Source organism: Sebastes fasciatus, chromosome 12 (assembly GCF_043250625.1).
Source record: "Sebastes fasciatus isolate fSebFas1 chromosome 12, fSebFas1.pri, whole genome shotgun sequence".
Lineage (NCBI taxonomy): Eukaryota > Metazoa > Chordata > Actinopteri > Perciformes > Sebastidae > Sebastes > Sebastes fasciatus.
Genome location: NC_133806.1, coordinates 8,014,883 through 8,039,756, shown reverse-complemented (window position 1 = coordinate 8,039,756; position 24,874 = coordinate 8,014,883). Strand labels below are relative to the sequence as shown.

The 24,874-nt window shown below is 41.4% G+C and overlaps 2 protein-coding genes across 2 annotated transcripts in view; one reads left to right on the top strand and one right to left on the bottom strand.

Annotated features, from left to right (window-relative positions):
- Window positions 1-18,615, top strand: part of bmper (BMP binding endothelial regulator) — a 37,937-nt gene extending 19,322 nt beyond the window's left edge. Inside the window, exons 4-16 of the mRNA XM_074652977.1 lie at window positions 2,659-2,741; window positions 3,487-3,577; window positions 3,892-3,974; window positions 5,545-5,644; window positions 5,926-6,035; window positions 6,185-6,319; window positions 6,624-6,728; window positions 9,802-9,847; window positions 10,480-10,643; window positions 10,756-10,957; window positions 12,394-12,736; window positions 12,895-13,025; window positions 13,225-18,615. Of these exons, the coding sequence (XP_074509078.1) occupies window positions 2,659-2,741; window positions 3,487-3,577; window positions 3,892-3,974; window positions 5,545-5,644; window positions 5,926-6,035; window positions 6,185-6,319; window positions 6,624-6,728; window positions 9,802-9,847; window positions 10,480-10,643; window positions 10,756-10,957; window positions 12,394-12,736; window positions 12,895-13,025; window positions 13,225-13,406 (1,775 nt within the window). The 3' untranslated portion in view covers window positions 13,407-18,615. The remainder of the gene's footprint in view (window positions 1-2,658; window positions 2,742-3,486; window positions 3,578-3,891; window positions 3,975-5,544; window positions 5,645-5,925; window positions 6,036-6,184; window positions 6,320-6,623; window positions 6,729-9,801; window positions 9,848-10,479; window positions 10,644-10,755; window positions 10,958-12,393; window positions 12,737-12,894; window positions 13,026-13,224) is intronic.
- On the bottom strand, window positions 16,948-24,710 carry eaf1 (ELL associated factor 1). The gene is made up of 6 exons (XM_074652983.1): window positions 24,422-24,710; window positions 22,486-22,580; window positions 22,011-22,147; window positions 21,448-21,683; window positions 20,862-21,080; window positions 16,948-20,632 (listed from the first exon to the last, which is right to left on the bottom strand). Exons 1-6 carry the CDS (start codon window positions 24,522-24,524, stop codon window positions 20,583-20,585), a joined length of 840 nt encoding a protein of 279 aa, XP_074509084.1. The 5' UTR covers window positions 24,525-24,710; the 3' UTR covers window positions 16,948-20,582.
- Between the last annotated feature and the right edge of the window lie 164 nt (window positions 24,711-24,874).

The window sequence follows — 24,874 nt, the reverse complement described above, 5'->3', positions numbered from 1 at the left end:
ACATAGAGATGCTAACCAGAGCCTCTACACACACACACACACACACACACACACACACACACACACACACACACACACACACACACACACACACACACACACACCCTTCAGGAACCACTTTATACCTAAACAGCCAGGCCTGAATATGACCAGTGGGAGTAAAGCTGTATTATTTACCTCACATATAGGCATATCCTCTCTCTCTCGCTCTCTCTCTCTCACAAACACACACACACAGCTGCAGTGTGTGGAGACAGTGCAGCTGGTGACGGGGTTCACCGTTAGGTTTACAGGCCACAGACATACAGTTGCTTTTATGAGCCAGAAACTCCTCAATATACCCTCAGCTCTTCATCTCCTCACACAGGCTCTCGTCTACTTACTGTTGCACATGCACGTTTATATATTTACCTACTTACTTCTGAGAACCATAACTTTAACATTAACCAGAGGTTGAGTCACATGACTTGGACTCGAGTCACAAATTTGGCTTTTGACCTGAAAATACTTGATACCTTCCCCGAAGCCGAAAGATTAAAAAGTATGTTATTTAAAAAGTGTGCTTAAGTCTTCTTAAGGAAACAGTTTCAAAATTGCCACCAAAGGAAGTGAAGGACGCTTTTTAGACCTAACCTGTTGAAATTTTTTTTTTTTATCAAATATTATTTCTAGTTTTCTACGTTGTATGTTTCCCTTATTGACGACCAAACAGTTTGAGTAGTTTTGAAGCATTCAGCATCCAGGAGAGTAGCTGCATCTTCTGTCACTTCCATATCACCTTTATAAAGTAGATTCAAACCCCTGAATAAACTCCTTAAACAAAGTCCTCACTTTGGAGGATGTTCCTGTTCTTTCTGTGCTCATGGAGCTCTGTGGTTCTATAGAAATATAAGAACACACACACACACACACACACCTAGCTCTCAGCAGGGGCGCAGCCCTTTTGTTTGTGGTTCGGCGTTTTACGACGCAACACTTCGTTAAAAGAGATGGAACGAACTCAGCTCGGACATGGAAAGCCCCTTGTTGCCTCGACAACCCGTGTTAGTTTTCTATTGTGCGGTTGACTTGTGGCCGCCGTGACCTAATTTAGGACCCCTCTGTGTCTTTGCTTTGGAAAACACCCCGACTGCCACAGTACATGTCATATCACTGTTTTCTCACTTTCATGAAATCATACACGCAGTTAAAGAGACTCACAGCCAGACTGGATCAGTTTATTGGGAACAATTTGCTTTTAAACTGCCTTAATTATACAGTTTATATTATGTAAGAGTACTGAGTTATACTTGGCTTGAAGTGTGTTCAAAATAGACAATAAAAAATGATGTAGTATATACAATATTTAATTGATTAATTAATTTCCACTGCCAAGGAGGTTATGTTTCCGGTTCAGTTTGTCTGTTGGTCAGCAGGATTACAGAAAAAATACTGGTCCAATTGTCATGAAACTTGGGGGAAGGGTGTAGCATGAGCCAAGTAAGAACTCATTACATTTTGGAGCGGATCCCATCAACAGGGCGTATACACACATTATTTTTCACTTTCGTTAACATTGTGAGATAGGGCATTTGGCCTTGGCGGAGGTCTGCACTCTCCGAGTGCCCTTCTAGTTTAAATAAGGCATCAATATTTTTCTTGAAGCTTCCTTATCGGTGATGGAGAACGAACCAGAGGACAGAAGATGTGTTGTCATATCAATCTGCGTTAGTGAGGACTGAGTGTATGAACAGGAATGAGTCTCAGTGGAATCTCCTGCCATCTCATCTGATCTTTTCTGCAGTGATCCAGTATCAGAGGGGTTTGGTTTCTTCTGAGGAAAGCAGATCAATGGTTGTGATCAGGTTTCATTGTATGGAAAGTTAAACATTGATCTGAGACCACTTACTGTAAATGGGATGAAATGAATAGGCTATTCATTTAGCGCTGAGTGGACGGGTCAGTGGTGTGGAGTTACTGGGCAGTTCCTAAACATTCCTCACAGAGCTGTATAGACTTGAGACCTTGGACTTGAGTCTGACTTAAAGCTAGGGTTGGTAACCTTTAGAAAATAGCAAGAGTACACTAGATCTTAAAAATTATCCATCTGAAAAACCCAGCCCATTCTGCGGGAGTACAACGAGCGACATGCAGAGCAGGTGATATTGAAAATGACGTGGTATAATAACGAGGAGAACGCTGTTCATGTCCCGTGTGAAACATAGTCATTTAAGCCAAGACATGATGTTTTTTCCTAAAACTAACCAAGTAGTTTTGTTGCCTAAACCTAATTAAGTTGTGCTGATGCGTTTTTTATTTTGTTTGTCATTTTACAACGTTAATCACGTGTTTAAAACTGTTTAAAACTGTTTATAACTGAGACCGCAATCCGGGAGAAAATGCATTTCCCTCAAAACGTAATTGAGAATGTAGTTTAGTTGTATGGGAACGTAATTTTGTGGGTTGGATTTATTGATTTCTGTCAGGATGTAATGAGAATTTCAATAATTATAACAAAAGATGTTTTTGAAGAACATTACCAAACCCTAGCTTTAAGTATGAGGACTTAATTTTGACTTGACAGAGACAGAGGTCAATTCTGTGTATTATGCTGTTTGAAAAATGAAGAAAACAACATGTTTATGGCTGTACCTCTCTATCTCTCTTCCTGTCTCTCAGGTTGCATGTTGGATGGACGATCTTATAACAGCTCAGTATCCTGGACCAGCTCCACCAAACCCTGCATAACCAGACGCTGTCAGGTGTGTAGGGGTGTGTGTGTGTGTGTGTGTGTGTGTGTGTGTGTGTGTGTGTGTGTGTGTGTTTGAATCCAGCCTGGCCACGCTGACTGTCAGCAAATGAGAGGTGAAGCGAGCAGACAGTGTTGTTTCAGCTCAGTCGTCATGTGGGAAACTCTGACATCGGATCTGAACACAAACACAAACATCCTGTTGTTAGAGGAAGGTAGAGATACGAGAGGGAAGACGAAGGTTTGGGAGGTGAAAGGAAGGAAGGAAGGAAGGAATTAGGAACAAAAGGCAACAGGGAAGGAAAGAGGCAGGGAAGTAAGGAACAAACAAAGAGATGGAAGGAAGGAAAGGAAGCAAAGGAAGGGAAATAGAACAAAAAAGGAGGTAGAAAAGGGAAAAAGGAAAAGGGAAAAGGAGGGAGTAGCCAATTAAGAGAGAAGGAAAGAAACATGGGTAAGAAGATAAGGAAAATGTGAAAAGAGGGATGCATCAAAAGAAGAAAAGACAGAAATTAACATTGAAGCAAGGAGGGGACGAGGAACGGAAGGAAGGAGTTGAGGTAAGAAACGGTAAGAAGGAGCAGTAGGAAAAATGGAAGTGAGGAAGTAGGGGGAACTGAAAGAGATGGAGGACCAAAATGGAGAGAATGGTAGGACAGAAAACATGGAGGAAGGACAGATGAGAGGCATCAAAGTCATAATAACCGTCAAGATAAACATACAAACTGAAGACATGATTTCCCTGCTGGTTGTGACAGGAAGGTGTCATCACTGAGGCGGACGTACGGTGTGTCGTCCACTGCAAGAACCCCAAAATCCACCCCAAGAAGTGCTGCCCCACCTGCCCTGGTGAGTACTGGTAGAAGATGGTATTTAGAATTAAATTCAATGTCAACCCCTCAGCTCTGCAGGTTATAAATAATTTCACCTTCGTTTTTTATTTATTTACTTTTTTTCACAAGGTTTAAATATTGTTAACATTTGACCAAAGTCATATTTCACCTCAAAATGTGCCAGTTTTGAGTCCTGACGCATTAAATTGTGTATTTCGGTGTTTTTAGTGACCTTATAGAGATTCATCAAACTGGATAAATTCAAAATAAAACAGTATAAACAAATAATTTTGAAATATGAAATGTTGTATGTAACCTCTCCTCCTGCAGGTTGTATCTTTGAGGGTCGCCTGTACAAAGAGAAGGAGGAGTTCAGTCCTGAAGGCAAACCCTGCATCAAGTGCACCTGCACTGTGAGTACACACACACACACACACACACACACACCCCCTTGTGTTTACAGTGTGTGAGTGTTTGTGAGCGGGGCCTCTGTCCTCTAAATAAGTTAGTTTTGGATTCTCCTGGGAGTCACAAAGTTTTGGTTGGATCAACATCCTCTTCCTAATTTTTTTTCTCCTCTTCCTCCCTTCCTCCTCTTCCCTCCCTCCCTCCCTCCCTCCCTCCCTCGCTCCCTCCCTCCCTCCCTCCCCCATTAGACAAACAAACCCTACAGGTACGTCCATAAACACATTGCAGCATTAATGTGCTTGCACCTAGTTGGGGCGACCTGTAGGCTTGTTAACACATGCACTGTACACACATACAGAGGTGTAATAGTTTGGCCTTGCTGACACAAAAATAGTGTGCATTTACTTAGGTTTAGAAATTTGTTATATTGTTAATTCCTAATCTGTTTCTTTGAATGAAAATAAGTTATTCATATGAAAAAGGAATAGGACTACACACTATATTTTATATTTACTAATGATTATACCGTTATTCATTTTCAGTGTGTTTACATGCACATTAAAGCACCTTTCCCACTGGACAAAAAAAACACGAACATCTGCAGTAGTCTCGGGTATTTATCGGCTCCAGCTCCGATGAATGATCCATCCGGCAGTGATGGAAACATGACACCCGAGTGGACACGCTAATTTTCGCCCCTTTTCCGGTGTGATGCTATGTGACGCACGTTGAAGTGAATATATAATAAATAAAATCAACAGGGATTTGGACTATTATTATAATTTATTAACACACAAAACATTTAATTAATATGCTCTCCTCAAAACCACCAGACTCCAGTCAGACGACTAAAACTAATCAAAACCGTCTTTGTTAGTCTTTCCACTGTTCCAACAATCACCAAGTCTAATTTGAGAATTTGAAAGCGAGACTGAATAAGTACCAGATATATATAAAAAAATAATTAACCACCATAACATTTTCACTGTTTAATAACCATGCTTCCAGTGCCGGCCGGCGTATACGCGACGTCATACGTGACACACCAGCAAAAAAACAAACAGAAAGCCCAGTGCAATGACACGGCATACTCGCAATGGGAAATTAGTTTATTACCCGTTAGTGAGTTTTCCAGTGTTAATGTGTTAACTGTTTTAATTTTGCAGGAAAAGAGTAAAATAAACAGCTAAATATTTTGTCCAGGAATTAAAGTTGAAATGTAATCTTCAGGTCTTTTTAATGTTTCACATAAACCAGAAAGGTGATGCAATGAACTGGCTGCAGAAATGTTTATACAAACAAATGGTTGCAGTTTAAAGTTAAATTCATTCATGTTGAGTCAATAAACACCAGTGCAATCTGTTTTTCTCTCTTATTTTTGGTTATTATTAGATTTCCACATAAGCCACAAAACAAGCTTCAAAACATGTTAAACATTGATCATTAGCAAATAAATAAAACACCTTAATCAAACTATACCTTTATCAACCAGAGTAATGTGTGTGTAGAAAGGGAGAAGTCACTGCATGAAGGACCATCACATGTGAATTAAATGGTGTTGTGTTTTTGTTCCAGGGAGGGCGGACTCTCTGCATGAGGGAGGCGTGTCCTGTCCTTTCCTGCCCCGCCCATCTCAGCCACACCCCGCCTGGACAGTGTTGTCCCAGATGTCTCGGTAAAGACCAGTAATCACCTTCCAATTACTGTCGATAGAATATAATTTAAATGATAGTAGTATAACAGCCTTTAAAGCATTTCTTTAAGCTGCGTTGGTGAAAACCTGCAGACATTTAGGACATTGTAGATCATTCCTTCTCTACTGACTTCATCCACCTCCTTATATTAACTTTACATTGACTTGCAAATACTTGTGCAAACTAAATGACCTGAAAAAAGTCACCAACATTATTGTGAGTTTTTTTGTTTCTTATTTTTGACTCTCTCCTCCTCCGTCAGGTCAGAGGAAGGTATTTGATCTGTCTTTAGGAAGCTGTCTGTTCCACAGCGAAGTTTACGAGAACGGCACGTCCTTCATACACGACAACTGCACCACCTGCACCTGCAAGGTACCGGCCCGGATGTCCTCCAGTCCTCCCCTACCACCATCACAGCAATAAATCAATTATCTAAAGTTTATTCCACAACCCCATTGTAGACACAAACTCTAGCAGATGATAACCGCTACATCTGATCCTTTCGATTTTCTTCTTCCCAGGATTCCACGGTGGTGTGCTCGAGGCGGTGCTCTCGACCGGGGAGTTGCCAAGGCGACCAGTGCTGCGAGGAGTGTCTGTCCTATGTGAAGGTGGAGGAGGTGAAGTACTGCAGAGTCCGGAACAAGATCTACAGGGTGAGAAAGCAGAGTGGACACCTGAGGGATGAAGAGAAGGAGAGAAGAATGGACAGATGCATGGATGGATGAATTAACATGTGGTCTATGTAGATAGACAGACATATAGATGGATGAATGGATGGACAGATAAAAGTATGAAAAATGGACGGATGCATGGATAAACAGACAAATGAATAGATTGTGGATGGAGTACTGGGTGAATAGTTTATGGGGAGATGGATGGATGGATGGATGGATGGATGATAGTTTGGTGTATCTATGTCTGGATGTATTCTGATGGTGTGTTTCTTGTCTCCTGCAGGAAGGAGACATGTGGTCGTCAGTTAACTGCACTCTCTGTGCCTGCGTTAAAGGAAGCATCGAGTGTCGGCCCAAACAGTGTGTACCAATCACCACCTGCCCCTCGGTGAGTGACAGACCCACCGGCCAATCACCAGCTTACGTCCTGTTTGCAGGGTTTACATCATGGTATCAAAGTTATCGACGACAGCCACCGACTCTGTCTCCGTCACTCCACTTTATCTGTTTTCCTCTCTCCGTCTCATCTGTCTGACACTCACACTTTACAGCCCATGACTAACCATCATTTTCTCTTCACATGCGTGACGCCTCAAAACGGCGATACATCCTTGATTTACTGGCGGAGCGGCCATAAACGTTTCACCTTTTCCTTGTGCAATTCAAGTCAGTTTGATGCTTGTTATTAGGAGATATGATAGATTTATGTCAGATTTATGAGTTAGATTTACTTTCCTGCAGGGGATCGGTGTCTGTCACTTTTCTATAACAGGGAGGTTTCTCCTCTACAATAGAACATTAGTGATCTAATGAGCAGCTGGAGCGTGGCGTTAGCTGTCAAACGCTCTGGCAACTTCTGGCAAGAGGAAGGTTTGGGCTGTGTTCACCTGTCGCAGAGGTCGCTTGGGGGTCATCTGTCGGCCGGCGGGTGATGGAGTGGATTCCTCGCATACCGACGGCCGCTGGCGGTCACGCAGTCAAAGCCGATGTCAGCGTTAGTCCAAGTTCACACGCTTCCACCGGTTACAACAAGCCCTCACCTGTCGTTTGTGGTCAGAACAGGCGACTGCTGGGTGATGTAGGTGGTCTGTCTCAAGTGAAAAGACAAAGTTTCACTCACTGCATGCTGCTGATTTACTGTAGTATAGTACAACAGTCTGGTTGTTGACTTCAGATGTTAACAATCTTTCTCACACTGCGGGAGCAGCACTTTGAAATAGGCACATGTGATATTTTTGATAATTAAAGGCTGTTTAAGACAGCTGTGCTTTTTTATGCAACTTTAATGTTGCATTCATGTCATAATGACGAAGTGGGAGAAAAGGATGGCACGCTGGAGTCGCTACACAGATTGTCATGTTAGATTTTGTTTGCATGTGTTAATACTTGCTCATTCATGACATTATGTGTGAGATACTGTATCATAGCTCACGAAACAAATCCCAGATGTTTATTTGTAATGTTCGCTAGCAGGTTGAAAAAAACTTAGTTTTTCCTCTCATGCCACCACGTTGAACAGAGACATGCATCTCTGCAATCTGTTCGCTAGCCGGTTTGTGTACAACGCACAGAGCTGGCTGTAAACAGACATGAGGCCGTGTGTCGCATACTACCAAAAAAAAACAACTGAGATGCTTATTGTGAATGTGCTGTATACATGTCCAAAGAATGCTCCTAAATCCTGAACCTATCAGCATATCCCACATGTATTAATCAGAAATTGCTCCATTCAGAATAAGGCCGAATTCAGAATACCCAAACAGAATATGCTGTTTACATGACCCCTATCAGAATATTGTCATATTCTGAATAATAGTGGAATATTAGTGTGCATGTAAACATATTCAATGTTACCTCTACATTGATGCGTGGAGGGGACGTTGCGAGGTTATAGCATATAAACTCACACACCTGTCCCAAGTTATCATGAGTGGGACTCGTCTCTCTCACAGAGGTCACCACAGCCCACCTCAACCTTCTAAACACACACACACACACACTCTCCCATGCCGTCATCCTGCGGTCAGCGGCAGGTCGGCAGAGTGTGTGCGTCTCTTTGGAGACAGTGTGTCTCCGTACAGCCTTTTGTCTGTGTGACGTTTGAGTGACAGCAAAGAAGAGGTTCCCTATATTTAGGCCCCCTGAAAACCAATATCTGTCACTCTGTGTGTGTGTGTGTGTGTGTGTGTGTGTGTGTGTGTGTGTGTGTGTGTGTGTGTGTGTGTGTGTGTGTGTGTGTGTGTGCGTGCGTGCGTGCGTGCGTGCGTGCGTGCGTGCGTGCGTGCGTGCGTGCGTGCGTGCGTGCGTGCGTGCGTGTGTGTGTTAGAGCGAGAGAAAGAGAGTGTGTGTGTGTCCTCAGTTTGTCAAAAGGCAGCCCTCTTCAAAGAGAGAGATTGCCCTTTGTGCAGAGGTTAGGACTCTGGAGTTTGTATTGAGTGTACAGAGAACGTCTGTATGTGATGACAGACGAGTAGTGCATGTGCATGCGCGCATTTGTGTGTGTGCGTGTCTGTGTGTGTGTGTGTGTGTGTGTGTGTGTGAGAGACAGGAAAAAAGAGTGTGTGTTTGCGCGAATGAAGGGCTTCCCTGAGGCAAAAAAAACTAAGTGTGTGAAAGAGTCCTCTGATCTGCACTTCTGATGGAAGTTGAAACATACTGTACACACACACACACACGCACGCGCACACACACACACACACACACACACACACACACACACACACAGAGTTTCCTGTTACACAGACAGAGCTCAGTGGTTGAAGTTGGAGTATTGGTGTCTTTGTGGTCGTCCTGGTTCGACTGTGAACTTGTCAAAATGGGAACTTTTCTTCTCTTTCTATCTTTCATTTCCTTTCTGTTCCACCTGTTTGATTGACATCCTGAAAAGCGAATCGTTACCTCTGCCAACAAAGTGATGTGGAAAAAAGTTGTGTCGGTTTAACCGTTTATTACCAGGACGTCTCCAGGAACCTGGTTGATGTTGACTTTTTAGCTCTTAACTCAGATTTTGAATTTGAAAACATCACCTGTCTTGGAAGGGCCTTTGGAGTTTACATGTTCTCCCCATGTTCGCGTGGGCTCTCCGGTTTCCTCCCACCACCAAAACATGTATGCTCTCTCTGTGCTACACAATCTCAAATTCAAACACATTATGAAGAAGCCACAGCAAAAACTACTGATAACATGACTGTAATCAGATTCAGATAGTCAATGGAACATTAACTGTAAGATAGATGATATGCATCTTCTTTTTATATGCTGATGTCCCTTGAAAGTTTTTCTTTTAACTGCAAAAGTTTTCAGATGTATTTTCTTATAACTGTCAGTTTCTGTAGTTTCTTCAAATCTTCTCCGTGTGGTCTTGCCTGTGATGTTTCTCACTGTCAGTCTGCATTCTGTCAAACATTTCCTGCCATCTTTTCTGAATGTGTCTAAGTGCTTCTATGCCTCGTCTCTTGCAGAATAAGATCCTGAACAGGACCGGCTGCTGTCCAGTTTGCACTGAAAGTGAGTAAGTCCTTCTAAACCCTCCAGCTTTCTCCTTTGCAGAGTATTCACAAACGCTAAAATAACCCAAATAAAGTTTTTGTTGTGTTTTGATGCGGCTGTGAAATGAGGTATTGATTATTTGTATTGAGTGATATTTAGTAAGGTAAATCAAATCTATGAATCCTCCTTCTTGAAAGCGATGAAAACAAATCTCAGTCCTCGGTAGCTTGAGCTGAGCATTTCCCATGAACTTGAGTCCAGACTGTGGTTTGCCCTCGGGTCATTTCACTTTGGCTACGTCCTACCGCAAGAATCAACAGAAATGGCTGTAATTGCACCATTTCAGGACTACAAAGACTCCATAAACCTCGCTTCTTCATAATGTAGAATTCAGTTCAGTTTATATAGCAGATATTTTACCAGATCCACTTCTTAGGGAGTCACATTAGAGCCTCATATTTCACCATCTATCATCAACACGTATCATTTTATAATTCGCATTGCATTGTGGATTGTGTCTTGCTCTCCGGGGACGACAGACACTGCTGGTATTTTAAGTTCAAACGGTAGCTATTTTTCCATAACCTATATGTCTCTTTCTTTTAGTCGTTCTTTCTCCATCTTTATTTTTTCTCTCTGTCCCTCTGCAGAGCCGGGTGTATGTACGGTGTTTGGCGACCCTCACTACAACACCTTCGACGGCAGGACCTTTAACTTTCAGGGAACCTGTCAGTACGTACTGACTCGTGATTGCGGCAGCGTCCCCTCTGGAGGACAAGGAAACAACATCAACGGGCCAGACTCCAGCTTCATGGTAGGACGGGAGTTTAGGTTTATGTCATGAAACTGATATCAATATTCCCAAAATGTACTTCTATTCAAATCAACAAATCAAAGAATTGAAGGGAGCTCTATGTGTTTACTAGGTGTTGGTGAAGAACGACGCCCGGCGGACTCGTTCCTTCTCCTGGACTCAGTCTGTTGAGGTGAGACTGGGAGCTTTGATCCTCAGCCTCCACCAGCACCTGACGGTCCGAAGGAACGGCACCCGCATCGCCCTGCCCTACCACGGCCCCGGGGTGCACATCGACCTGGACGGATACCTGCTCAAACTCACCACCATCGCAGGTCAGCACACAACACTCTCTTTAGGAGGCCATTTCATTTCTCTAGTATAAAAACCTCAGCAGCTTTGTTTAACATTTTTACATTTTAGACTTTTACATGGATTATTACAAGTCATAGAGATAAACTATAATTTCGAGTGTGTACTTTGAGTGTTTAAATGTATAATATAACTACAAATGTGATCATTTTTTTTTTGTTTATCAATGTATGAATTTATTTCAATTAAAAACTGAAAATATATAATTATTAACAGCATCTGTCTTTAAGAACTGAGCCAAAGGGTCATTGTGTGGTTGAAAGCTATGGTGGAAAAAGCTAGTAAATGGCCCTTGAGTTAAAGGAACAGTGTGTAGCATTTAGGGGGATCTATTGGCAGAAATTGAATATGATATTAATTTGTATGTTTTCTTTAGTTTATAATCACCTGAAAATAAGAATTGTTGTGTTTTTGTTACCTTAGAATGAGTCATTTATATCTACATAGGGATCAGGTCCTCTTCACGGAGTCCGCCATGTTTCTACAGTAGCCCAGAACGGACAAACCAAACACTGGTTCTAAACAGGGCCATTCTCGTTTTTGCGTCGGCCACCGTAGTTGTCCTTCACACATGGCACACGGGAAAATTTTAAGTTGGTTGCAATCTGCAAACTCGCCACTAGATGCCGCCAAATCCTACACACTGCACCTTTAAGATTACTTTGCAGACTAAAAGGTTCAAGACCAAAACCATAAAACGTCAAGAATGGGGTTTCATGCTGCATTTTTTAAGACGTATCCATATTTCGAAAAAGACTGACTGGATCTTTGACCTATTAAACACACAAAATGCATTTACCTCTGTTTGGTTTGTTGGGTAGAGAAGTATAGAGTGCTACAGGAATGAGTCCTAAAACCCAGAAATTGGTTGGCATTTTAGCACTTCCAGTTCCCTCCTCTGGATGTCAGTGGGTTTTTTTAATTGGTTTTTAGTTAGATGCCTGAAATAAGGTCTGTGGTTAACACAAGCTGAAGAGATTTTAACGTTTTGTTCTACGACATGAAATACGTCAGTAAATATCCCACTCATGAATTTTGAGGCTTTTACGCATCTTCAAAAAGAAGGCTAAATGAGACAACTAAACATCACCTTGCAGAACACTAGTCCGCCTTTAGCTTAGTGATGGTGCGAATGTTAGACTTTTACTTCTGTCGATTGCATTTAAGCTTCAAAAATCATAAAAGTTGTGTTCATTTGTGGAGATTATCTTGCTGTAAGTATTATAAATGTTTGTTTGCCACAGATCTTATTTTCTGCAATTATCCAAAATCCAATGGAAAAATCCCACTGGCTTGACTTCCGGGTTGGCCTACAAAAAATACGTCAGCCCTGCAGCACCCTGTTGTCTGAAGAAATGATCATCAGTCTTTGTCTTCCTGCCTCCACCTCGTCCTGCAGGTCTGGAGATCACGTGGGACGGTGACAGTTTCGTGGAGGTCGTGGCTGCCCCCCACCTGCGTGGACGCCTCTGCGGCCTTTGCGGCAACTACAACGGCCACAAGCGCGACGACACCATGGGAGGCGACGGCCACTTCAAGTTCGACGTGGACGAGTTTGCCGAGTCGTGGCGAGTCGAGGGGAACGAGGTTTGCTCCCAGCAGCATCCGCCTCGACGTCCGGCCTCCTTCCTGTGCCCCGGCAGCGTCAAAGTCAAGTTCCGCGCCCACCGGGAGTGCCAGAAGATAAAGTCGTGGGAGTTTCAGAAGTGCCACCGTGTGATTGACTTCGCCCCTTTCTACAGGTCAGAGAACAGAGTCTCACTCTGACACTGAGATGTAATAAATGTTCTGAAAATGTTCATTTATTTGGTTCTAGGCATGAACCTGAAGAATGGAAAGACGACACAACAACCCACCCATGTCCAATAAAGTGTATCATTTATCGTCCTGCTCTCTGTAGGTCGTGTGTGACAGACATGTGTGAGTGTCCGGTCCATAAAAACTGCTACTGTGAGTCCTTCATCGCCTACAGCCGAGCCTGCGAGAGGGAGGGAGTCCCCGTCCTCTGGAAGGCCGACACCGCCTGTATGGGTGAGTGACACCACTCATGATTACAATCTCATAAAGACGCGGTGTCACACATGAATATAATATCATTTAAAGTTACCTTACAGACCACAGATAAGTCTAGTAATGACAAGATAATAGTAACAATCATTAGTCCAGATTCACATCAACATTATTACAACTGATTGATTGGATTTTTTTCACCTTCTCTTCCTCCCTTCAGCCACCCAGTGTAAACACGGCGCGGTGTACGACACCTGCGGACCGGGCTGCACCAAAACCTGCGACAACTGGAACGAGATCGGACCGTGCCACAAGCCCTGCGTGGCCGGCTGCCACTGCCCCGCCAACCTGGTGCTGTTCCAGGGACGCTGCATCAAACCCACAGCCTGCCCCGGCCGGTGACCCTTGTGACCCTGGGGGGAGGTGGGGAGGGGGGGGGGTAGGTGGTTAGGTTGGGGACGGTCATTTATAGTATCACAATTAGGGCGCCAAACAAACCGAGGAGAGTTTGGGAGGACGCAAAAAGGGTTACAAATTGACAGATCAGATGCGACACGGTACTCAGGGTCCAGATCTATCTGACGTTAGAGATACAAGCTAAGGTGATAGTACCGGAAACTCCGTGGATGGGAGGCTGATCCTCGCATGTACTGTCACGATACCAGTCACCGCCACCGGAGGCGCTAATATCAGTCCTGTAGAGGAAGAACTGAACTCCCAGGAGAAAACTCAGGGGCCCTATTTGGAGATTTTCGACCTTCTGAGGAACATTTGTCCACGCTGCCATGGACCCTCAGGAAACTATTTGGGCCAGTGGACTCCAGCTGGAGCCAACACGGCGTCCAAATACCTCTCACAGACTCTCTAAAGTGAGAAACTGAGCATCTGCATTTGGAATAAGGAGATTCAAAGCGGAGAAACTCTCTGATGCATCATATCAAACTTCCCTCGTGTTCCATCATTTCATACTGTAAGCTAGCCAGATTTATATGAAAGACAGACAGCTTTTATATTATTATTGTTCTAATTATTATTATTATTATTATTATTATTATTATTATTATTATTTGTCGTTGATGTTAATTTATATATCGGTCGAATGACATGTCGTAGCAAGAGCCAGAATCATGAATATAATTGCGTTATAAATGATTTAAAGGGAAACAAAAAGCTATTTATGTATTTGTTGTGTACTTTTGTGTTACTGTTTGAAGAGAAATGCCCAAATGTGACTCAGTTGTTGCACCATCGCAGGGAAAAAGTACTGTATTGTAATATGCTCCGTGTACAGGTTGTTGTGGTTCGTATCAAACTGAAGGTGTTCAACTAAGCATATGTTTCACTTGACGATTAATTATTTAAGACCAGCAATATAATCTTTTATCGAAGTTCATTTCTGAGTGCTGTCTTTACTTTCCTCAGTGTTAAAACTTTTAATAATTGTCAAAGAAGACCCGAAGGTTGCTGGTTCAAATCCCCAAAGGAACTGGAGGCATCTGGAAGGCATCTACTTGTACCTTTGAGCAAAGCCCCTTGTCCTTTAATTTGATGATAAGAAAAAAAAGGAAACAACGAAATTCTCAAAATAATGTTTATTTTGCAGACTTTTCTCTAACCTTTGCTTTTATCTTGTGAAATACTGTTTTTCTCTTTCAGGCCTCTGAAAAGGATTCAAATTAAACAATCTGAGAGGTGGAAAATCACTCTTCAATTGAACTGCTTACAACCTACAGACATGCAAACTCTGACGAGGGGTTACGAGGAAATAGCTACGTTCCAAATTGCATATATATTTTTTTACTTTTAGTACAGACTGTTGCTGTCCTTACAAAGTACGTACTGTTGCATGCAGTATGCATACAATTGGGACATACTACTTCCTCATAACATACGCCTTGAATGTTGACCCTCTTGCTCACCGTGCGTTCCATTGACCTCGGAAATCAGAAGTCGGAGCAGGGAATGACGTCACACCGACGTTGACCGCTTTCCAGTACAAGTCAGGAAACTTAATGGGGTTTGCTCCAGCCAGGTTAGCCATTGTTAGCTATTGTTAGCTATACCAGTTGATAACAATGCATTACTCCTTTGTGCATACAAACACTGTAGCAACATGTCCAGAGATAGAAGTTGGCAGTAATGTATGTACGACTGATTTAATGAGACACAAATAAGTGCTATAAACAGGATATAACTCCAGCTTTTTTGCTGTTGATGTGTGCAGAGGATTGTGGGTCAGAATAGCCAGAAAAGCATGCTGGCTTGCATACTGGCTTGCATACTGCAAAATGTGACTGTATGTAGTAGGACATCCTGGTATCTTTAGCATACTGCATTTGACATGCTATGTATTTGGACATACTAAATATTTTTCTAGCATATTAAATAGTATGATAGTGTGAGCGTTGGAACGCCAAGATAGCTTCATAATAATGCCTCTGTACATCCACACAGGTGTTTTTAGTTAAGCTGGCTGATTAGTGGGCATGTATAGTATAGAGTGACATCTTCCTGAGTCTCCTGTTATCTTAAGGCGGGACAAATTACACCTTTATCATTCTCATTGGTAGATGAACAGAGGTCTAACCAACCCGAGCAGATGTCTAATCAGCCACAGTAAGTGAAAACACCTGTGTGGGTGTCCAGAGGCTTTGAGTGTTAGAAGCAAAAAGAAAGTTGGAAAACTCTGCCCTAAAGTTTCAAGGACCAGTTAAAGGTTGTTTTTTTTTCCTGCAGCTCCAGTTGAAAATATTGTAAAGCTGTATTGAAGATTATTTTGACATTCAGTGTAGAGAGTGGCAGGAAATGTGTGGAGAGACAGAGTTCAGGATGACATGCAACAAAGTATCCCGGCTAGAGAATTGAACCGTGGACATTGTGGTTATGTGGTATGTATTTAATTTACTTTCGGATTAACTTTATTCATGGACGACAATTGGAAGGCTCTCTACCGTCATTAGAAGCTTGTAGGAGTGAACACAAGCTGACCAAACTCAGTTCTTGTGGCCCCCATGTGACATTGATACGATGCTGTAATCTCCGTTATTAACGGCCTGTAAATTAAAGGGTTACCGAAAAAGTTATTCCTCCTTTTTCGTTCGCTTTCCTACGAATGTGCAGCAACACGTATCAATTTCCACTCATGACATGCATAGTCTTTTCAAAATTCACAGAAAACAACTTCCTTAGGTTTAGGCAACAAAACTACTTAGTTAAGTTAAGAAGGAAAAGATTGTGCTCTGGCTTAAAATAACTCTGTTACGGAAGTTAAGTGACAAATAAAGCAACGTTGACTTCTGGTTTCACAGGGGACATGAACGCCGGTCTCCTGGGTGAAAGTCCGGTATTTTAAGATCCACCCATCCACCCATCAACCCCAATCTCTCCTTACGTTCACTCTTTATATTTCCTGGTTCACAATTAAATGAATTACCCATAAATTGATTTTGATTGATTGATTTGATTGTTTGCAAACATCATGCTGTATAATCGTCGTACAGTCGTATGCTCACTACTTCCCAAACACATGCCCCTTAGCTAACATGTACGGCACTTTGTATGCGGATGTTTTACTGGAGTCAAGTAGTCGCTTTCAGTCCAAAATGGCGGAAGCGTAGCTCTGCTGCTGGTCACTTCTTATCAATATACGTTCTTTGCGAGGGCCGTATATTCTAATGAGCCTGCATGGTGACATAGGAAGGGCAGCCAGATCTGAATGGCTTGTTGAATCACATTTTTTTTTTATCTAGGCAGCCCACAAAAAACTGACTGGGTTGTCATATTTCACAGTTTGTGGGTTGGTACACACTCCAGATACCCAAATGTACAGTAGTGAGTTTTTCACGATATGTCCCCTTTAAGACAAAAGAAATTAGAGTTATCAGCACTCAATATGAAAAAAAAAAAAAATTCACACAATGAAGAGCAAAAACATCCATTTAAATACATTTGCACACTTTTAATACACTTCAAATTTGTACAAACATATTTCACATAAACATAGCACTAAACAAAAACATGAAAACTAAAGAACCAAATACAACAAAGTCCATTCAACAACACAAGTGTGTTTCAGAGGGAATACCAGAGAGGAAAATGAGACTGAAGTGCCTCTAGCTGATGGTTCATTTCCCATGTAGAAGAATACATAGTGAACTGGTACTTTGTGGTAAAAGTAGGATTCTTAAAACTGTTCTGGTTTTGAGTACTGTGTGGTGGGTCAGTAACTATTTACAGGCATCTTATAACTCACAATCGTCTCTTTTCTGTTCTGTGAGCTCATAAAGCAAAGATGAACGTCGTCTAAAGACACTTTGGAGAAACACGGCTATGATATAAAACAACAAAAAAAACAAAAACAACAACAACAGATACCTCTTGTACGATAGCAGATAATTTTAGCAATATGTTTCCCAAACTGAATATTTGACGTGTGATTGAAGGGTTTCATTCCAAAATGTTACACCATTTCATTTTTTTAAATGTATAATGTTCATTAGTAAATATTTAGAGAAAACACTTTCATACTTTAATTCAAGTATATTTTTCCCAGTGAACATTTCCAGGAGCGGATGTCCAATGAAGGATGCAGGTTGTGAGATACAGATATTTTGATATTTTTGTGATGCAGATGCCGATCAAGCACAATGATAATCAATTCTTTAAGTTATTATTGAATTAAAAATGACAATTTTGTTGTTGTTCACTAGCTACTGCTTCTTATATGTGAATAATTGCTGGCTTTCTTAGTCTTCCATGATGGTAACTGAATATTTTGAGTTTTAGACTGTTGGTGAGGGTGCTCTTTTTTTTTTACTATGTTCTGACATTTTTTAGACACACTAATCAATTAATAAAGAAAATGATCAGCAGATTAATGGATGATAGGGGTGGTGTAACGATACATCGATCTGGATCAATTCTATGATTAACGATCCAATATCATCGATGCAAAGTGAAAACATCGATACATATCGTCATTTTGAAGGTACGCCTTTATTTTTAAATTCTTCACCACTAAAAAAAACAAACATTTGCACTTAAACATGAGAAATGTGGCACATTATAGTGAACAACAGGGGGTCTATTTTTTATTTAAAAAGACTAAATTTTTTTTAATTTCAATTTCATTTAAATGCCTGGAAGAGTCCAGTAATAAAATTGTCAAATCATAATTTAGTTGCTTTTGTGAGTTAATATAAATGTAACTAATTGTGTTGAATATATATGAAATATGATATCGTCTCATATCGACCGCAGGCCTCTGAATTGAATCAGATCGAAATTGTGTCGTGGCAGACTTTGTGATACCAGCAAATATATCGTTGAACAAAACATTTATATATCGTATCATGATGAAACTTGTGATTTATACCCCCTAGTCTATAATGAAAATAATTATTAGTTGCAGCCTTACATTCTGTACACTCTCGAGAACAAAGTCCTTGCTACAAATAAACTAAAGATGTCTTCGTTGATCAGGACTCTAACAACAGATAAGTTGTCTAATTAATAAGGAGGAAACATCCTTTTAAATTTGATGTTTTGTAATTACAAAAAGTTTTTTACCAATCCTCGAAAATGATCATCCTTTGGAGTTTAAATTTGTCAGGATGAAAAAACATAAATGCTGAGATGAAGTCTTGGCATTTTGCAATGAAACTCTTCAGTAATGTTTTTGACCGTGGGTTTGTTGTGTTGCATTAATAATGATATACTGTTACAACCAGCACCAAATGATATTCACCAACACCAGTGGCTCCTGCAGGTAAGAGGAACAATCACTGACTTCAATACTCGTACACACAAAAAGCAAAATGAATACATTTAGCCGCCGACATGACACTGTTACACTGTTAACGGTTCCTGTTCTCTGCACGTGATGAGGGGCAGTTCAACTCTTTGGCATTTTCAGAAAATGACACATTCACCTTTATTTCCAAACTGAGATGCTGTAAGGCATGGAATGGTCCTATAATATAAGTATTATATGAAAATGTGGGATCAAAAATAAGATATTCTCTGTTCGATTGAAAAATGACATGACTGACAAAACAAACGTGACACAAATTGATTCTGAAAAAACAACAGGAAACTAAAGCTCCCTTTTCCAGAGTTAATCCTGTATAATTTGAGTTTCAGGTGTTTTTTTATTAATGGATATGTGAAACTGTAATCACCATCTTTGATTAACTTGAACTGATTAATGACTATGGGGGGCTTTAATATCAGTAATTCTCTGAAAAACGACTATGATACTGTAACCGGTTATACTGTGAGTCAGTGGGATTTACTATGACATGGACGAGAGCGAAGGAAATAATGACGGAGAGATTCCAACACACAGCTGAGAAAATGCATTAGCAAATCACTAACTCCTCCTCTTGTTTGATGCAGGGCATGTAGTGTTCAGTCAAGCTGCTGCCTTCTATTTCATTTGGTAACACGGCCAATAACAGCCAATACTCATTGTTTTTGATTCTCCAGCTACTAACTGACCGTATGTTTGAGTTTCTCATCTCTCATCAACAACTGTAGCCAGATATTTCTCTGAGGATCTGGAGGAGACCAAACTTACATTCAACTGTTTTCTAACACATTATAGCCATAACAACATTATTAGCTGATACATATCAGGTCTGTGTTTCTGTGGTCTTTTGTGCCCCCTAGTGGTAAAAAGATAAAATCACAAAATGCAGCTTTTAACACATTATAATGTGGCCCTAGATGCCAGAGGTTTAAATCAGATTAGAAACTAGCCAAATCTAAATAAAAGGTTATGGATTATTATAAATTGATGTCACTAAATGTCTAAACTGAACTCATACTGCCAAAACCTTGAAGTGAAATCATTCCAAAACTGCAACCTAAAAGTTAATTTAGGTCTCAGATAACTTCTTCCTTCTTGTCATCAAATCCCAAGAAAAGACCTTTTAATTCATTTCTAATAAATAAAAGTGAGATTCATAACTAAACCGTTTCAAACGATTATGAAGTTGAGATTAGGAAAGCACAGAGTACAGGTGATTGTTTTGTGCTCCACGCTGATCTCAACACACTAGATAAGCAGATGACTAAATGGATGTGTTTTTTCTTTGATTCCTTGCTGATGCGCAGGCTGCACAGGTTATCTGTGCAATTCTGCAATTTTTGTATTCATAGCAAACTGATAAAAACATGACAACGATGTGGAGAAGCTTCCCGCAGACAAGACTCTTCCTTGTCTTACCATAAAGACAAAACCCAACAAAAAACAGATGATACAAATAGATAAAACTAGCTGCTCTAAGTACAGAAAATATGTATGTGCACTCTAATATATAATCTTCCAAACCTCTCAAGTAAAAGTTTCTTTTACTAAAGTCTCGCTATACAAAACAAAATATACATCTAATAAAAAATACACTCTTAAAGTTCCAGGCTGGCCAGCTTTAAGGAGATACTAAAATTAAATCCAAAATACAGTCAAACCAAGATATACAGCTGGGGTCAGCTATCACAGCAAAGGAACAAGCGAACCAGGCAGAAAGGAGGATGAGGAGGAGTGTGGAGAGAGAGGGAGAGACTGACCAACAGAGTTCAGTCGTCATCACTGTCGCTACCCGACTCGCTGAGCTGGAGGTCGTTTCCTGTGAAGACAAACAGGTTAGAACATTGTTTATTGACGAGTTTCCTGCCATAATTGGAGAAATACTGACTCAGAGAACTGAGGTGGCATCTGGATGTCCACCACCAGCCTGAACACTGATGTGTGTTTACATGCTATGTAACTGGAAATGGGAGAAATGTTTAACTCATGTATGCCCTCCCTTCCCTGCCTCGCGCCCGATACAGGTTACGATACTACGAGGTACTCACGGAGTGTGTTCATGAGCTGGTTGTTGCCCTGCTGCTGCCGGTCGGCTCCTCCGTTGGCCATGGGTAGGCGGCTGGGTGAGGTCTGGCTGAGCGGTCGGGGGGCGTCGTGCTCGCCGTCGCTGCTGTCGTCGCCGCTCCCCGAGGCGCTGGCTGAGTCGGAGGAGCTGCTGCTGCCGCTGCTGCTCATCTGCTCGATCACCTCCACCTCCGCTCGCAGCTCTGCCAACAGCAGGGGGCAGCGTGGAGTCAGCAGGGTTCACATCTTTTTTAAATGTTCCATCCCTTCCTTACTCATCTTTTCATCCTAATATTTGTTAAAACATCATACGTAGGGCGCAAAAATTAATCGAATATTTAATCACGATCACGATTTTGACTTCCCACAATTAAATGAAGATGATCGACTGCCATATAGATATTTAAAATGTGTGCTTCACTCAAAGAAACCACACCACTAGATGTCTTCAAATGCTACACACTGTCCCTTTAAAAAATGTCCTTATATCTGCTAACAAATGTTTATATAGTGTTAATGTTCCATGTGTTATGATTATGTTGGGCTCTGGTCGTGGCTGGAGCTCTTTACCTCTCTTGATGTCATCGAGCTGAGGCTCTGGGGAGGGATTATCTTTAGAAGGAGATGGAGAGGTCTTGACCCCGGCTCCGGGTTTGGTGGGGGCCCGGAACTGAGCGCTGGGCTGGCTGGGCTGGCTGGGCTGGCTGGGCTGGCTGGGCTGGCTGGGCTGGCTGGGCTGGCTGGGCTGGCTGGGCCGAACCGACTGCTGCTCGATCCGTGCCTGGATCTTACTGCTGCCCTCCGCCCTGAAACGTACAAACAAAGACGATGTACCTACTGTTAGTCCTTTCTGAGCTTCAGCAGCTCTTCTTGATCTAAATGGGTCTTAACTGCAGGAATGTCCTCTTGGGGGGAGATTCTGAAAGTTTAATTTAAACGATTGTCTGTACCCCAAAATACATAGACTACTTTTTTTTCCCAGCAAATCTCTGTTGAAATCAGTGTAGTAATATTCAACATCCAAAAGATGGAGCCAAAGAAATCTAACAAAATACACAGACAATATAAAATTCTGACGACTAAAAAGTTGTGAATGGAATTGGTGAGACCAAACAAGATCTTTGACCTCTCACCTGGTTTTCTTCACTTGGATGCTGCTGCTCAGCTTCTCCAGTACAAACTCCCCGGTGTCGTGGTTAATGATGAGCACGCAGTCCTTCTGGTACGGACGCTTGTTTCCTTTGAATACCGTCATCGGAGGCGTGGAGCCCTGGAAGAACAACAATAGTCTGAAATTGAAATGTTTCTTTATCATAGTGATTGATTATAAGTGAACATGGAGTTCAAACATCAATCTTTTTAATTCACAAAACAATAAAATTCACATAATTATTTTCAAAACATTTCTATTTGCTTGTTTTTGGGGATTTTCTCTATTGCAATTAAAGTTAATGGGTTGGAGAAATAGTTTAGGTGTCCGGTGAATTTGTAACCACTTACAGGGGAAGAAAATAAAAGATTTCCTGCTCTGCTATCTTTACAGAAAGACTTTGCTCAGGCTGGTAAACAATCAGTGACCCAGAGGACGACAACAACAGACAGTCTCACCGGAATGTGAGGTAACGTGATGGTAACTTCTTCTCCTTTCCCAACTTGTAGCTCTCCCTCGCAGCTTGTGTCGATAGATGCTGGTTTGAAGTCATCTGCAAAGGAAAGGTGTTGGGTAGATGTAAATCAAGAGGACAAAAAACAAAAGTCCAATGCAGAGCAGCAGTGTAACTGGGTCAGGTGCTGGTCAAATGTAGACAATGCAAAATAACCCAAAAATGAAGAATGGGCTTGCCACGCATTTTTTAAAGTTTCTGGATAAAACTGCATATCTATTGTAACTTGTCAGATGTCAGACCGCAATGTCAATCCGATAATGATGTATCAGCCACTATTCTCTTTTTAACATGAACACAAACATTTTTTGATAAGAATTGTGACCATGATATATACTTATAGGGACATTTTGCAATTAAAAATAAACTCTGATGGACAAACTATGTAAAAGCATCCCTGTTCAAAGTCCATAGAAAGAGATCATATGACCACACCTGAGGCAGGGAGGATAGAACAAACGTTCCTGTCTGGAAAGGAACCGCCTCCCTCAGGTGCAATCGCTTCCACTCAATCAGAGGCTATACACTCACCGGCCACTTTATTAGGTACACCTTGTACCTAATAAAGTGGCCGGTGCTAGTACCGGGTGCTGCTGTAGCCCATCTGCTTCAAGGTTGGACGTGTTGTGCGTTCAGAGATGGTATTCTGCATACCTTGGTTGTAACGAGTGGTTATTTGAGTTACTGTTGCCTTTCTATCATCTCCAACCACTCTGCCCATTCTCCTCTGACCTCTGACATCAACAAGGCATTTCCGTCCACACAACTGCCGCTCACTGGATATGTTCTCTTGTTGGGACCATCCTCTGTAAACCCTAGAGATGGTTTATGCGTGAAAATCCCAGTAGATCAGCAGTTTTTGAAATCCTCAGACCAGCCCGTCTGGCACCAACAACCATGCCACGTTCAAAGTCACTTAAATCCCCTTTCTTCCCCATTCTGATGCTCGGTTTGAACTTCAGCAAGTCGTCTTCACCACGTCTAGATGCCTAAATGCATTGAGTTGCTGCCATGTGATTGGCTGATTAGCTATTTGTGTTAACAAGCAATTGAACAAGTGTGCCTAATAAAGTGGCCGGTGAGTGTATATGCTGCTTTCCTCCCTTTCTTCTCTCTTTTTGACTTCCAAAGTGATGTGTGTGGATTATGATTCACTTTACTATTTTTTCATGACTGCACTTATCTGTGTGTGTTTTGTATCAGTATGTATAAAGGCCTGACTGTTTTTGTGTTCAAGGCTCACTTGCCACAGCCCACTCATCAGGTGGCTGTGCTTGTGAGTCCATCTGCAGATCATTCTTATTAATATATGCTTTTTTTTATTACATTTACTTGAAAGACAAGTTGGTTTGTGTTTTGTTTTAACAGAAACTGCCATCACACTCACAAACAAGAAGAGGGGATTATGTTTTTTTAATTTCTATATCAAGCTACTGGTCCTTATTCATGCATCTTGTACATAAACCAGTGTCCTGTCCAAAGTGCACATCAAGCAACTTGTAAACAAGTATAGGCAGTAATGGCATGAATCAACATATTTGTGTCCAAAACCTGCAGTTAAGCACTAATTAGATAATTCATACGACACCTTCTCACACAAAAACACATCTTATACTGTATATGTTCTTAATATATGTTATTAATATGTCTTTGTACAAAGTATTTCCTTTTATAATTGTAATGTAAATGTAATATAACGTTTGTGCCAGTATAACCGGCGTGACAACAAACATCTTGATCGTGATAAGGAGCAGTACGCCCACTTTACTTATCCACAACTCGAGTTGCATTAGAGTACACAGTCGCCTTACAGCAGGCAGTGGGTGTGACGATATCTTTCTATGCAAATGACCACATTCACCACATAATCACAGACTCACATCTGATCGTGTGGAAGGAAGACTTCGGCCTCTTCTCGAAGCTTTCTCCGAGCTTCAACACATGCTCCTCTTTGTCCAGCAGCGGATTCGTGCTCCCGTTCATTGCTTCTTTACACGTGTTGAATATTCACATTTATGTCAAATATATTCCTTAAAAATCCGAGTTTTGAGGTGCAACTTCAGGGCCGATTAGAATAAGAAGTATAAAATAAACAAAAGTTAGCCTGCTGGTAGCTAACACGTTAGCAAAACATCCCTTGCGTCACTTCCGGACACTTCCTCTTTCGCTTTTTTCGGTCCGGCTATCAAATGTCACCGACAATTAATTTATTTATGAATGAATGACTGAAAGACAGATACAAAAATAATAACAAGCAAAACAAGAGTATTAGTGTCCGAATGGGAGTAGGAAGAAGTAAAACTTATATTTCCCTACCCCTTTCTCACTTCTCC

Bases quoted from the DNA above. Each gene is read 5' to 3' on its own strand.
- eaf1 (XM_074652983.1), bottom strand. From the start codon at position 24,524: ATGAACGGGAGCACGAATCCGCTGCTGGACAAAGAGGAGCATGTGTTG. The intron at 22,148-22,485 runs GTGAGACTGTCT...TTGTTCTTCCAG, and splicing joins TCACGTTACCTCACATTCCG to GGCTCCACGCCTCCGATGAC. The intron at 21,684-22,010 runs GTGAGAGGTCAA...TGTACGTTTCAG, and splicing joins ATCCAAGTGAAGAAAACCAG to GGCGGAGGGCAGCAGTAAGA.